Raw genomic sequence first — 13,931 nt, 5'->3', positions numbered from 1 at the left:
GTAGGAGGGTTGTTCAACAACCCAGATATTTTCTTTTCCAAGGTACGGATATTAGTGAAAATTGGCATAAACAATGAACAAATAATTTTACAAAGGTATACTAGTATTTTTTAAAATATTTTAGGTACACTATAACTAGTTGATTATCGGGTACCCACCGCAGAGTCACATAAACTGGGCAATTAAAAAAACCCTTTAACTTCTATTTAAAAAGTGTCTGTAGACCTAAAGTTGATCATGAAATTATATATGCTCATGTTGCTTTTAAGTTTCACTTTTGTGTGAGTTGAAATACGAAAATAATATAAGTATATTTACCAAGCCATAAAAATCTGACTACCCAGGCATATCAAATTTTGACGTCAATGCGGCACAGCGAATATGTATCAAATTGGTTAGAATCTCTGACAAAGACAATTTTAATCTATGAAACTGCAAAAACAATACTCTTTAAAGAAGTCAATAGCTTCAGTTTAGCTTCAGTTTATCAGGCTTTAGACTGATAATTTACCTAGAATGAAAACACATATGGACTTAATTACAAGTACACTGCACTTATAACACATTAACTGATGTCAAAGATAGTAAAATGGGTAGTAATGACTGTAACGGACGTTTCACAGTTATTGGACTTTCGGATAGCAATAACTGGAGTTTTGTTTACAAAAAAATACTCAAATAATCTACAGATTGTCTGGTATTTATTATGTTTTTCTAAATTTTCTTTAGAAATAGTCAACTCACTACTATCTTTTTATGCTATTACTTTTTAATTTGCACATTAAATTTTTTAGTCTGGAAGCATCCTTGAAGACGAAGCCTTAAAACGCACATCAATACCAGATTTAGTCGAGAAATACCTTTAATTAATAATGTCAGGATTTAACCTTAAGGTGGATGTTATGTGGAAAATTGTTTCAGCCACCATGCAGCCATTCTGCAGCTACAACCAACTATTGTGCTCCAACAATTAATGAAGCATATCTGAACATGGTGGACAAAATCAACCTCAAAATCACTAGATTTGTCTTACTAATGAATGTTTTCTTTCAATAACAATGTTAAGCTCTTCCAGCTCTTTGCAAGTGATCAGGATGCAGTGATGATAAATCTTTCAATAGATACATTTCATCAATGGATAACTTCCTCATAGATTATCTTGTACATGTAAAGCCCGGTTTAATCATTACCGGTGATTAATATTAACTTCCAGGCCAGTGCCAATTCCAAGGCACTGTTAGATCACTCTTATTATCTGGATTGTTGTATTGCTAAACTGTGATTATGTATCAGTACGAGGGTCAATCAAAAAATACGAAGACTTTTGTCATAGCTATGTTACTTAACGTCATATCATTACTAAATTTGGTAGACATAATTTAACAATAATTTCAAACAATTTGCAAGAAAAAAAAGTTCATAAATTCCTTTACTTCTAAGAATTATTAGGAATCTAATCCTGCAAAAATGAGGTCACGGCGCACGGTCAAAATTTGTGTTATGTCAACAATAAACTATATAATGTTGAAAGTAATATCTCTATAAATCGGGCTTAAAACCAAATAATATTGAAACCTCAAATTTAGTAAGGTCATGGTATTCTATGTTCCAAATAATGACGGGATATATTGTTTTTTCGAACAGATATTAGTAACTAAAGACAGATAGTTCTCTTTAGAATTGACTAAAAACATCGACGTCGCCGGACGTCACGGCGCAACGAGAAGTACTAACAAAACAGATTTAACTCAGGAAAAGGACGATACAAGCTGTGAAAATGCTCAATGGTGCAAAAAATAAGTCAACAATTATTTGCAAGTTTGTGTTTAACTGCAATAAATTTTGTAGGGGTGGTATTTTGAATATCAAATTGTCCGAAAGAGAGTAGAATATCTGTAAATATTTGGTACAAAAATAAGTAACGTCAACCGGCGTTCAGGGTTGTCCTTACTATAAACTAAGAGATACATGGTTAGAAAATGAAAACTGTGAAGAACTAACTTATGATTCTCGAACAAATGTGTGCAAATAAGATGTTAAGTGATTCAGTGCCATTTTGAATTGTAAGGAGAAAGGCACAAGAGACTAAGCGTGATATAAAGATGGGGTTTATCTATAAACTGTGCGTGTTTAATCTTGACGTCATGTTTTGAACGTTAACGTGCGCCGTGGTGACAAAACATGTTGTTTTTAAAAAGGGGTAATAAAAATACCGTTTCATCAAATGGACTAAAACTTCGCATATCAATAACATTAATCTGTTAAGTATGACTTTCATGAAAAATATATGATAGACAGCCACATTGTCTTCGTATTTTTTGATTGACCCTCGTATACCTCTTTTATGAGGCACCCCTGTTATTTGTGGATGCTTTGATTCAGTGCAAGTCCCAGTGTAGTAAATAATAATGGTGCATTTTTCAACAGTGGGAGTACTCCTGAAAATATGTTTGGAATGTCTTTTATATTCATATGTGATATTTACATACTCGTATACTAGCTATGCTAGTCAAACTTAGGTATTTTGAACATCAGTATCTCAATGCCATGGCTACATGTATGTTGAAGTGATTTGAAAGTCCCTACCCCTGACTTAATGAATTTATGTATAATGTCTTGAATCATTGGTTACCTCAGTCCTTTTCTTGGAATGACTAAGTTCCAGACAATCATGGTTTGAGAGTATGTATGTTTACACTGATAACTTGTTGTGATGTCAAGTGTATAGTGACTAATTTAGCATATAAACAGGCACTGGTACTCAAAGCTATAGCCAGATACTGATTTATTTTGATATACATGTACCTATATATTTTTGATGATAATTGTTGACTCAATTTATTTTTATTAACCGGGTTTTCCAATGGAAAAATCTGGTTATTAAAATGGTGGCAATGGTTGGTGGGTGAGCGGGTGGGCGGCTGCCAAAAGGGAACCCTCATTGTACGGATAAATCCTCCTACAGTTTTCAAGATAGGAACTTGTTCTTTTGCAGATCAATTGTACATATCTCAGAGGTGTGCATATTGCTAGGATTTTGATTTCTGATAATTTATGAAAAAAATACCAGCTTTTGAACTTAGTCATTTTTTGGCAAAATATTGCATATAGGGTAGTCCATTTCACTGGATACGGGTTGACATGGATTATGGATACAGTTCACATTAATAAATGAAAACCCGATTTGCTGTCACATTGACAGCTTTTCACTTGTTGTGATATTTATTAGTTATACATGTATATGAATCATTCCTCTTGATAATTAGGATGAGTACGGTAGTATTAGGATAACTTCATCTTGAAATGTATTACATGTCTTAAGTTCTTCTACATTAGTTTGCCCTGTAAAATACTAGTCGGCAGAATACTGTGGAATCATAACAACTTGTGGTGGCTCAATTTTCATGGTATTCCTGGGTAGCCCTCCCTAACAAATTTACATCTTCGATGAAAACATATTTTGAAAGAGTTTTGTTACTGAAACTGAAAACTGATTCATCCATGAAATTACATCCCCACGAATAAGCAAAAAATGCTCAATCCATGAAAATTGGCCCCCACAAATTTAAATGATTCCACAGTGAATGCCCATTGTCTCCTTTTTTGGGAAAAAAGTAGTTTATTTATTTTTTTTAATCGAGACATGTCAGTCTTTAAAATGGCATACAGTGTATTTATGTGGAGTTGTGTTCTATTATGTAATTCAAAATTACATAATCTCTTTTTTGTAGTATGTAGCAACATGTCTTGCCATTGATGGGCCAGCAAATATAAATTTAAAAGATATGGCAAATTTGTGCGTGTACGGTTAGAGGGGGTGAAGGTGGGGGGGGGGGGGGGTATCGTTACTTGTCATTGAATGTTTTTAATATATATAAAAAAAAATGTCTTATTTAAACTGAGCAAACAGTACAGTATATACTCAGGCATAGCTGTAGATCTGTGGCTCCTGCTCTGAAAAAATTCAGATGGATCTTGTCAATACAAACTTTTTCAGCTACAGACCTGCAGCTAACTCAAGCATTCCAAAGCTCTTTATCTCCTCAACTATTTTTAAAAAAAAAAAGTGTCTTATTTAAACTGAGCAAACAGTACAGTATACTCAGGCATACATGTAGCTGTAGATCTGTGGCTCCTGCTCTGAAAAAATTCAGATGGATCTCGTCAATACAAACTTTTTCAGCTACAGACCTGCAGCTAACTCAAGCATTCCAAAGCTTTTTATCTCCTCAACTATTTTAAAATTTTTATTTGAAATCTGTCTTCTTATACACGGTGCAATAAAAGTGGCAAATCATTTTATGAATTTTAATGATCTTCATGACCTGTGAGAAATCAGTTATCAATCATTAAAGCTGACATGAATTCAAAAAACCATTTGGTTGCAACATTAGTTTCGATCACTCCTCAAATGCCTCTGGGGTATACCAACTGAGAAAGTTACAGTCGGTTGCTTTCCAATCGAGGCTTTCAGGTTGCATGGACCCCAAAATAATTGAACTACACATTATAGTACTATGTTTGTTAAAAAAATGAAGGAAACTTCAATCAATAAAAATAAAGGATGGTTTATTCTTTGAAAGAATTTCCATTGTATCCACATTATCTTGCACAGATAGTGCTGTGCTGCCTTACTTCACATGCAAATTGAACATGTGTGTCGTTTATTTAGAGTGCATAATGTCTACATCTTATTGTAGACCTAAGCCACACCAAATCAAACACAGTTATAAGCAATAGTAAATCAAAGAATGTATAAACAATGTCACATTGTTGCTTTCAGTTTCTACCAAAACACCCCGTCTTTTAAAGTCTGATGGCCATGCTGCCGCTGCACGATCTGCTACAGCATGTGGTTTGCACAAATACAATATTATAATAACCTTATGACACAGGGGAATGTTCTACCATGATATAGGGTTTTTGAAATATATGTGCCTGGATTTCAGTATGTTTTGTTTCATCTTTCAGTGGATATTCCTTACTAGTGCAGTGATTGTCATATCATTTTTGTTCCTTCAAATCTTTCCGTCCAATGTAATGTGCAAAACCTGACTTAGTGAAGTATGAGTAGTGCTCTTAGCCTCATATTGGGAGTGTGTAGTGATGAGCAGAAGAATAGAATTTGACAACTAATATGGGGGTAGTCGAAGATAAAAGGGAAATAATGCATATTAATGAATTCATGTCAGCTTTAACTGAACAATCTCCCACAAACTTAAGACTTTTTTCTTTTGTACTTATTTATACTTTTTACATGTATGTTAAAATATTAAGTTTTAGAATTCTACGCATTTTTAGTTAATGAGTTGTTAACCTATGATCTGTATTGATTTTTTTTATGCTCAATTTATACTCAGATTTTTTATATTCTCAATTGATGTGATACATGATTGTGGTACAGGACTACGCTTTACATAACAATTGCAACCAAATTAATGGATGCCTATTTATCACAGATAATCAATCTAATGGCTTTAAAATATAATTACAGAAATCAAAATGGTTGTAAATTAATGGTTTTGTATAAATTTTGTTCACCAAAAAGCAATACATGAGATTTAAAAATATTTATGACTTTGTTGCAAGTTCGTTTGTAAAATGATGATTGTTGACCGGAAACTGTTCTGTTTCATCCAGGTATGCAAAGTGTCATGAATAAATTATAAATTCTCAACATTGTTTGTAGTCTGATTAAAATGACCCTCTACCCAAACTAAAAAATCTCAACAACAAAAAAATAATGAAAGGAAAATAGGGAGTTCATATACTATACTTCAGGTTGATATCCTTGTATGTAATAATAACTTGAAAGGATGCATGATTCAATCAACAAAATGCTTAATTTAAGTGGAGCTACCATTTTGTATGCATGCTCATTGTTGATTCAGACTCTGAATAGCAATCATTAAAGTCCATATTGTGATATGCAATATCATTACCGGTACTTAATATTTACATTCGCAAATATGTTTCCAGTGGTTTTTGAGAAGAAGTAAAAAATGTTAAAAGTTTACAGACTGACAGACGGATGGATGGACAACGATATTTAAAGATAGAATTAATTTAATTCAATCAAACTATGTGTCAGTTATAGATATTTTTCTAGAAAATTTAGGGATCCAAGCAATATTGAACTCTCGTCTCGTTCAAACAAACGCTCGGCTGTCGCCGTTAATCTCCGACAAGCAAGAGAAACTCTCTGCTTGTCGGAGATTTACGGAGACAGCCGAGCGTCGAGTTGAACGAGCCTATATTGGCGTAAGAATACATACGACTACAAAAAATATCTAAATTGTTCGTACCATTTAAAATATGGCTATTTTCAAGGTATTTATAAATAAGTTTCCTTGAAAAAAAAAGCTATAGCGTACATTATTTCGAATTTATCAATTATTTAAAAGAAAAGAACTAATTAAGTCTTGTCAGCGGCGATGATTTGTGCTGTGGTCCAAACAGTGTTTCACTTTCGGTTTGTTTGAGTAACTGCATGGGAGAGTTGATTAAAATCAACTCCCACTTAAATGGTACAACATATACCTGTAGCTTTTTTTTAATAGATTTAAAAAATTTAGCTGAGAAAAAAGGAAGCCTACTGTAATTAGAATTAAGATTAAGTGTGTTTTAATTTATCTTCTCAAGTTAAATTATCAAACACATACTTTGACATTTTTATCAAAATACTTTGACTCTTTGGTTTTTTTTATAGTATAGAACATTGAATAGATAAAGTGACTCCTGACCTTTGCTCCCATGACAGCGACCTCTGCTGTGGGCCAAGCATAGTTTGTGTCTCCTCTCAGGTGTTTAGAACTCATTACATCAAAGGCCCCACCGTACGCCTGGAATAAAGGGAGAAACATGGAATTGTAGGGAGAAACATTACTAGAATACAGGTCAAACCTCAGTACTTGATATGCCAATACAATTTTGTACTAACTACAACACATGGTATTTGATAATTATACAGTTCTGACTATAAATCTGTGAATGTGGTAACATATGATTCTTTTATTTTACATAAACAAGATACTTTACTGTACACATTGATGTGGGCATTTCTCTGTACAAATCTCATCTTACCATGATATGACACGGTAACTCATACTATGATGCCTTGTGTCCTGTATATCACCACAGGAACAAAAATGGATATTTATCTTTACAATCATGACTGGTGTTTTGAGTACATGTAGTTATTCACTATAAAAGGAGATTACTTTTTATTTCTAGAAATGCTTTTATATAGGTTACTTTAGCTCACCTTACGCGTGATGACTGTGATTTTAGGTACAGTAGCTTCAGCATAAGCAAACAGAAGCTTGGCTCCATGTCGGATAATTCCTCCATACTCCTGGTTAGTTCCTACAAAAATTGTGGAGATGCTTGTAAACATCAAGATTTATCGAGCTTCATTATTTTTCTACACACCAATTCATTGGAGTAGGTTATTATTTGTAAATTAACCTTTGACATAAGATCTTTTCACAAGACAATTTAACGAACACACATCATTGTCTACTGATAAATAGCTTCATTCTTGGTCTTTTTACACACGTCAAGTTCATTGCAGAAGTAGGTCGTAATTTGTAAACCCTCTTAAAATACAAGACCTTTTAACATGACAAGAGATTTTCTTTGAGCCATTACAATCAAAGGATTGTTAAAATTGATTTTCATTTTTAAAAATAAATACCGGTATGGATTTACCTGGTAAAATTCCCGGTACATATACGAACATCACAATTGGGATATTGAAAGCATCACAGAACCGAACAAAGCGAGCCCCCTTTACAGAAGCATTGATATCCAGACAGCCTGATGCAATACAATAAGTTTTTATGGTAATACAAAATCCCAGCTAGAAAGTCACAATGGTCTAATGATTAATGAGGAAATTTAATTTCGGCGACAATTTTGTTAAATGGATCAAAATTTTGTATACAAATCCTTATTTCTATATATAAAAAAACAATGGTTGGGTCTCTAGAAAATGTCATATGTATAGAGGTATTAGACAAGGATGTCCTGTCTCAGCTATTTTATTTCTATTTGTAATGGAAATTTTATCAACGAGAATTAATAATTCTGATGGTGTTAAAGGATTTAAATAAGCAACACACAAAATGAAATTAAATACATACAACATGCAGATGATAGTACTTTCCCTGTTAAGGACATAGAATCCCTTGAACATGTTGTCAAAATTATTGAAAACTTTGGATCTGTATCAGGAACAAAGTTGAATTTATCAAAGACGGAATGTATTCCTTTAGGGGCGCTTAAACATACTATGGAAGGCAAAACAACTCTTAAAGGTATAAAAATTAATTTTGAAACAATGAAATGTTTTGGTATATATATGGGGCATAATAAAACCGAAAATAATGAAAGAAACTGGTTATGTAAACTTAAGGAATTTGAAAAAATACTTGACTCTTGGCGAAGTAGAAAATTAACTACATGTATTTTTGGAAAATGCCATCTTATAAATTCTCTTTTAATCTCCAAGGTTTTGTACACGGCTACTATTTTTAGAAAACCCTGAACAATCTCCCATAAAGAGTATTACATTGTAATAAAATATATTTCTCTTTTATTTGGGGAAATCGAGAGCGCGTCCTTAATTAGAAACATAAATGAAGGCGGCATTGGTATTACAGACATTGAATCAAAACTCAAAGCTATAAAAGCTTCATGGGTTTCGAAAATTATTCAAAATAGAAGTAGTCTATCTTCACTCTTGAACGCTTGTGTAGTTAAACATAATATCAATATTCCATTTTTGATCAATTCAAGCATTAAAAAATACACCGAATTTAAATTAAACTCCCTCCCTGTGTTCTGTAAAGAGGTCTTTGTGGCCTGTCACGAATGCAAAGATATTTCATTAACCAATTTTGCTAATCAAAATATTCTGGTTCAATAAAAACATATGTTTTAAGGGTAAATCTCTATTTTTTTTTAAGTTGGACTAAAGGTTTATTACTAGTAAAAGACCCTTTTAATGAAAATGGCTTCAAAACAATAAACAACATAAAAGAATGCTTGGAATCAACAAGCAATTTTTTATATGAGTACTTCATAGTTAAAAATGCAATAAAGTTGCACATTTCAAGAATAGATTTACAAACCATAAATTTCACGAATTCGCTCACTAAGTTACATTTCTATTTTGAAGGAAAGCTAGAAGAGACTTCAAATAAAAAGTCTAAATTTTTCTACAATATTCTTATAAACAAGAAATCCCAAAAACCTATTATGGAAAATATATGGTGTAAAGAATTCCAAATAGACAAGTACTACTTTAATGTAATCTACAAGAACAAGATTCGATCATTATTTGATAAATCTGTATTAGAAGTTAATTAAAAATTACTTCACAACTTGTTGACCACGAATCTATTGGTTAGTAAATGGGATAAAAACATTATTGGTAACTGTAATAATTGCAATACGCCAGAAAATATAAAACATTTAATCTACGAGTGTGACTTGATAATGCCACTTTGCCGGAAAATTTCTCTGATACTAAATATTGATGTTACATGGAAATTGATTGTCATTGGCTTTATTTTCACGAGCAACAAATATACTCTTATCTTAGACAACACTCTGTCATTCATTGCATGGTAAATTTACAAATATAAAATGAAACGTAGAATCTTAAACGAACATGTGTCATCTGAAGATATGTGCTGGTTTTTTTTTTTTTCTTAAAATGCGCTTATGCAATTGTATCTTACTGTAAAAAAAAATCAAACTGTGTAAATTTAAACTTTAGCATTCTTGAAAAAATTATCAAATAGTATATGATAAATGAAATATTATAAACTTTATTAATGTACTATTGTAATGAACAAGAGGGAGACCTGCCCCTCTTCACATATATGCGGTAGGCAATTTTGGACTGTGATGTTGTTGTTAGTCCTGCCGCATATTTGCTTTATGCTCCGATTATATATTTATTGCTAAAAATATTTTATTGAACAGGCATGTTCTACAAATATATGTACAATATTGATACGAATATTATATTAATTGACTGAATGATACCTCCCCGAATAGTACTCTTATTTTACTTTACTATTACTTGTTTTAAAATGTGTTATTTTATATTTACGTCTAATTACGCTTTAAAAAAATACAATTATAAATATTGAAGAAAACAAATACTTTGTACAAAATATAAAAATGCTTTACAAATATATGCACAATATTGATACGAATATTATATCAATTGACTGAATGATACCTCCCCGAATAGTACTCTTATTTTACTTGAATATTACTTGTATTACTTTGTGTTATTTCATATCTACGTCTAATTACGCTTAAAAAAATACAATTATAAATACTAAAGAAAACAGATACTTTGTACATTATATATAGATGTATGATTCATTTATACCTCTGAACAGCATTACTGATCCAGGGGGCCCCTGGCACCTCAGGTGATGTATATCTAGAGAGGTTTTATCTCGCATCCAAATGTATTGTGTTTAATTAATAAATACCGGTACATACAAAAAAAAAAAAAAAAAAAAAAAAAAAAGATTAGCTTATGCAGGTACTCTAACCACTGAGCCATTTCAGACACAACAATGTAGACTGTCTAAATATTATGTGTGATTTTGACCACGAATTTACGGACTTGCATTATTTTTTTAAAAGGTTTAGTTGTTAAGATACAAAGTTATATTTTTAATGTATAGTGGGTCATCTCTTCACGTTTTTGTTGATTGAAATCGGTTTGTTTTCCAAAAGACCTTATCTAGACTATGAGAAAAATATGGAGCACAGACCCACTCTGTAAAAGAAAATGCCCTATATAGCTGAAGTTCTAAAAAATGACAGCATTAGCAGGTTTTGATACGTATACGCCTGTTTGGGTTAACATATTCCAAGTATTAAAAAAGTTTATAGATTAAAAATCAATGATATGTAAAATGTATATTGTTTTAAATGATTTAAAAACAAAACCCCCAGATTTATTGATATTTTTATTTTTCAGTAGCTTGTCCGACCGTGTATGGACATTTTACACGCCTTATCCCCCCATCTTCTTTGTAAATAATGCACACTGTTGTTAAAACGGCTAAAACAACGTCTTTTGTATTGCACGTCGACAACTCCGAAATATAAAAAACATCCCTTGACATACAAATTTAGAATTCTGTTGTTAAAGAAAAAGGTATAGATGTATTACAACATACCGGAAAAACAACAATTCAATAGCTCAAAAACAAATAGGACAAAAATTAACAAACAACCAGACAAAGAAAACTCACAACAATCACACAACAATAAACAGACAACCCACAAACATTTAAATAGCGAACAAACACAGATTGAAAACAACCGGTTAACCATGCACACAGAGAGCAACAAAGACTCAGGAAACTACCACACAGAAAAGAACAACAATACGAAAAAAAAAACCACAAGCGCAGAGAAAAAAACCATTTATACAGACAGAAAAAACAAGATCACAGAACACAGAAAACAACTACACAGACAAAAGACGACAGACATAGAAAGAAAACAACAAACACACAGACAGAAAACAATTATACAGACAAATCAAAGTACTGAAGAACTGACGGGAGTTGATTTTGTCCATGTTTATTTATTTTAAAATCAATGATATGTTATTTTTCGTGACAAGAACATGTAGTTTCTAATTTGAATTACGCACATTGTTATGATATGAATTTTTGGACTTTTTCGACAAGAATGTCGAGAAACCCCCATATGAATCATGTTAAATAATATTTAAAGATAGAATTAATTCAATCAAACTATGTATCAGTGATGGAAATATTTCTCGAAAATTGTATGGATCCAAGCAATATTGAACTCTAGTATCGTTCAACCAAACGCTCGGCTGACCCCGTAAATCTCCGACAAGGATTTACAGAGACAGCCGAGCGTCGAGTTGAACGAGACTATATTGAACTCTGGCGTAGGAATACATACGACTACAAAAAATATTTAAATTGTTCGTACCATTTAAAATCTGACTATTTTAAAGGTATTTACATGTATAAATAAGTTTTCTTGAAAAAACAATGCTTTAGTATATATTACATTGAATTTATCAATTATTTTCAAGAACTAAATCTTGTCAGCGGTGATGATTTGTGCTGAGGTCCAAACACTGTTTCACTTTCGGTTTGTCTGAATAACTGCATAGGAGAGTTGATTAAAATCAACTCCCAGAAACGACAGACACAGACAGAAAACAACAAACACATAGACAGAAAACAGCAAACACAAAGACAGAAAACAACTACACAGACAGAAAACAACAAACACACAGACAGAAAACAACAAACGCACAGACATAAAACAACAAACACACTGACAGAAAACAACTACACAGAAAAAAAACAACAGACACAGACATAAAACAACAAACACACAGACAGAAAACAACTACACAGACAAAAGACGACAGACACAGACAGAAAACAACAAACACAAAGACAGAAAACAACTACACAGACAAAAAACGACAGACACAGACAGAAAACAACAAATGCACAGACAGAAAACAACTACACAGAACACTGTGCCGGATAATCACGCCAGTGCCAAGGTGGCATTTTTGCACCCGTCTAAGCTGCATATATCGAAAAATTCATGCCATATTATAGACCATTGCTTAAAGAGTTTACATCCACCTTTGTTATCATTGTATCTCACCTGTCAGGTGAGATATTTACCTTTCAAACATAAATTCTTATAGGAAAATAATTTTTCCCATAGGAAAAGCAATATTCCTATAGGTAATTTGAAATTTCCTATCGGAATAAAAGAACTTCCTATAGCAATTTCAATTCCGATAGGATTTGATTAAATCCGATATGAAAACTTAATATCCTATAGGAAAACTACATGTCTGAATCAAATTCCTACAGGAAATACCATTCCCCTATATGAAATAAAATTCCTATAGGACTTTTTAAAAATCCTACAGGATTGTCAATATTTCCTGTAGGAGAATCAATTCTCCTATGGGAATTATCATTTTCCTATGGGATATTAATTTTTAAAGGTAAATATCTCACCTGTCAGGTGAAATACACTAAAAACAAAAGTGGTTATATACTCTCTAGACAATTGTCTACCATTTGGTATATATGGATTTTTCCAAAACTGCATCTTAAGCGGGGGCAAAAATGCCACCTTGGCACTGGCATAATTATCCGGCACAGTGTTACAGACAAAAAACAACAAACACACAGACAAAAAACAACAAACACACAGACAGAAAACAAGAAACACACAGACAGAAAACAACAAACGCACTGACAGAAAACAACAAACAACTTACAAACAAACAAAACAACAAAGACGAAGACACAAAAACAAGGAACACAAACATATAAAACAACAAACGGACAGAAACAACAAACACTCACACGACCAAAAACTTCCAAGAGGCACGTTCAGGCACGAAGTAACGTTATTCAAGGGGGGGGGGCAGCCTCCTCCAATTGAAAAACAAAATATTTACAAGCAAAAAAAAGTGAATAAATAAAAAAATAGATAAAAGGGATATTTTTCAAAATCATGAAAACCCTAATCCGGGGAGGGGGTGCGTAGCATTCCTTTTAATAGCTCCAATTTCATTGTTGATTTCCTTATTTTCACTACCATTTATTACTTTACTTCCTTCCAATAAAGAAACCCCGTGCTTCTTCAATTTTTATATTTGAATGAAGAAAAATGTCTGCTGCGAGAAAAAGTGAGGGGGGGGGGGGGCATGTTTTTTTTAAAATCCATTCCACTCCATATAAACAACTAAGAAATTAAAGGAAGGGTTTTATCCCCATGTTTCCTGTTTTACTTGTTAGTTTTGAAAAGAGCGTTCGCCGTACCCCATCCCCACCCCATCCCCAATGTTCATGTATATAAGATAATTG

The 13,931-nt window shown here is 32.5% G+C and overlaps 1 protein-coding gene across 1 annotated transcript; it reads right to left on the bottom strand.

Annotated features, from left to right (window-relative positions):
* Nucleotides 1–487: 487 nt before the first annotated feature.
* Nucleotides 488–8,197, bottom strand: LOC128182200 (propionyl-CoA carboxylase beta chain, mitochondrial-like). The gene is made up of 5 exons (XM_052850803.1): nucleotides 8,164–8,197; nucleotides 7,711–7,818; nucleotides 7,265–7,365; nucleotides 6,744–6,842; nucleotides 488–511 (listed from the first exon to the last, which is right to left on the bottom strand). Exons 1-5 carry the CDS (start codon nucleotides 8,195–8,197, stop codon nucleotides 488–490), a joined length of 366 nt encoding a protein of 121 aa, XP_052706763.1.
* Nucleotides 8,198–13,931: the final 5,734 nt, after the last annotated feature.

This window comes from Crassostrea angulata, chromosome 4 (assembly GCF_025612915.1).
Source record: "Crassostrea angulata isolate pt1a10 chromosome 4, ASM2561291v2, whole genome shotgun sequence".
Taxonomy (NCBI): Eukaryota; Metazoa; Mollusca; class Bivalvia; order Ostreida; family Ostreidae; genus Magallana; species Magallana angulata.
Note: the sequence above shows the minus strand (reverse complement) of the source record. Positions and strands in the feature narration are given on the sequence as shown.

What these genes read in the sequence shown, in the direction of transcription:
- LOC128182200 (XM_052850803.1), bottom strand. Translation starts at nt 8,197, where the DNA reads ATGTTCAAGGGATTCTATGTCCTTAACAGGGAAA. An exon ending in CTATGTCCTTAACAGGGAAA is followed by an intron (nt 7,819 to 8,163) that starts GTACTATCATCT and finishes GTATTGCATCAG; the next exon opens with GCTGTCTGGATATCAATGCT. An exon ending in TCACAGTCATCACGCGTAAG is followed by an intron (nt 6,843 to 7,264) that starts GTGAGCTAAAGT and finishes CCTTTATTCCAG; the next exon opens with GCGTACGGTGGGGCCTTTGA.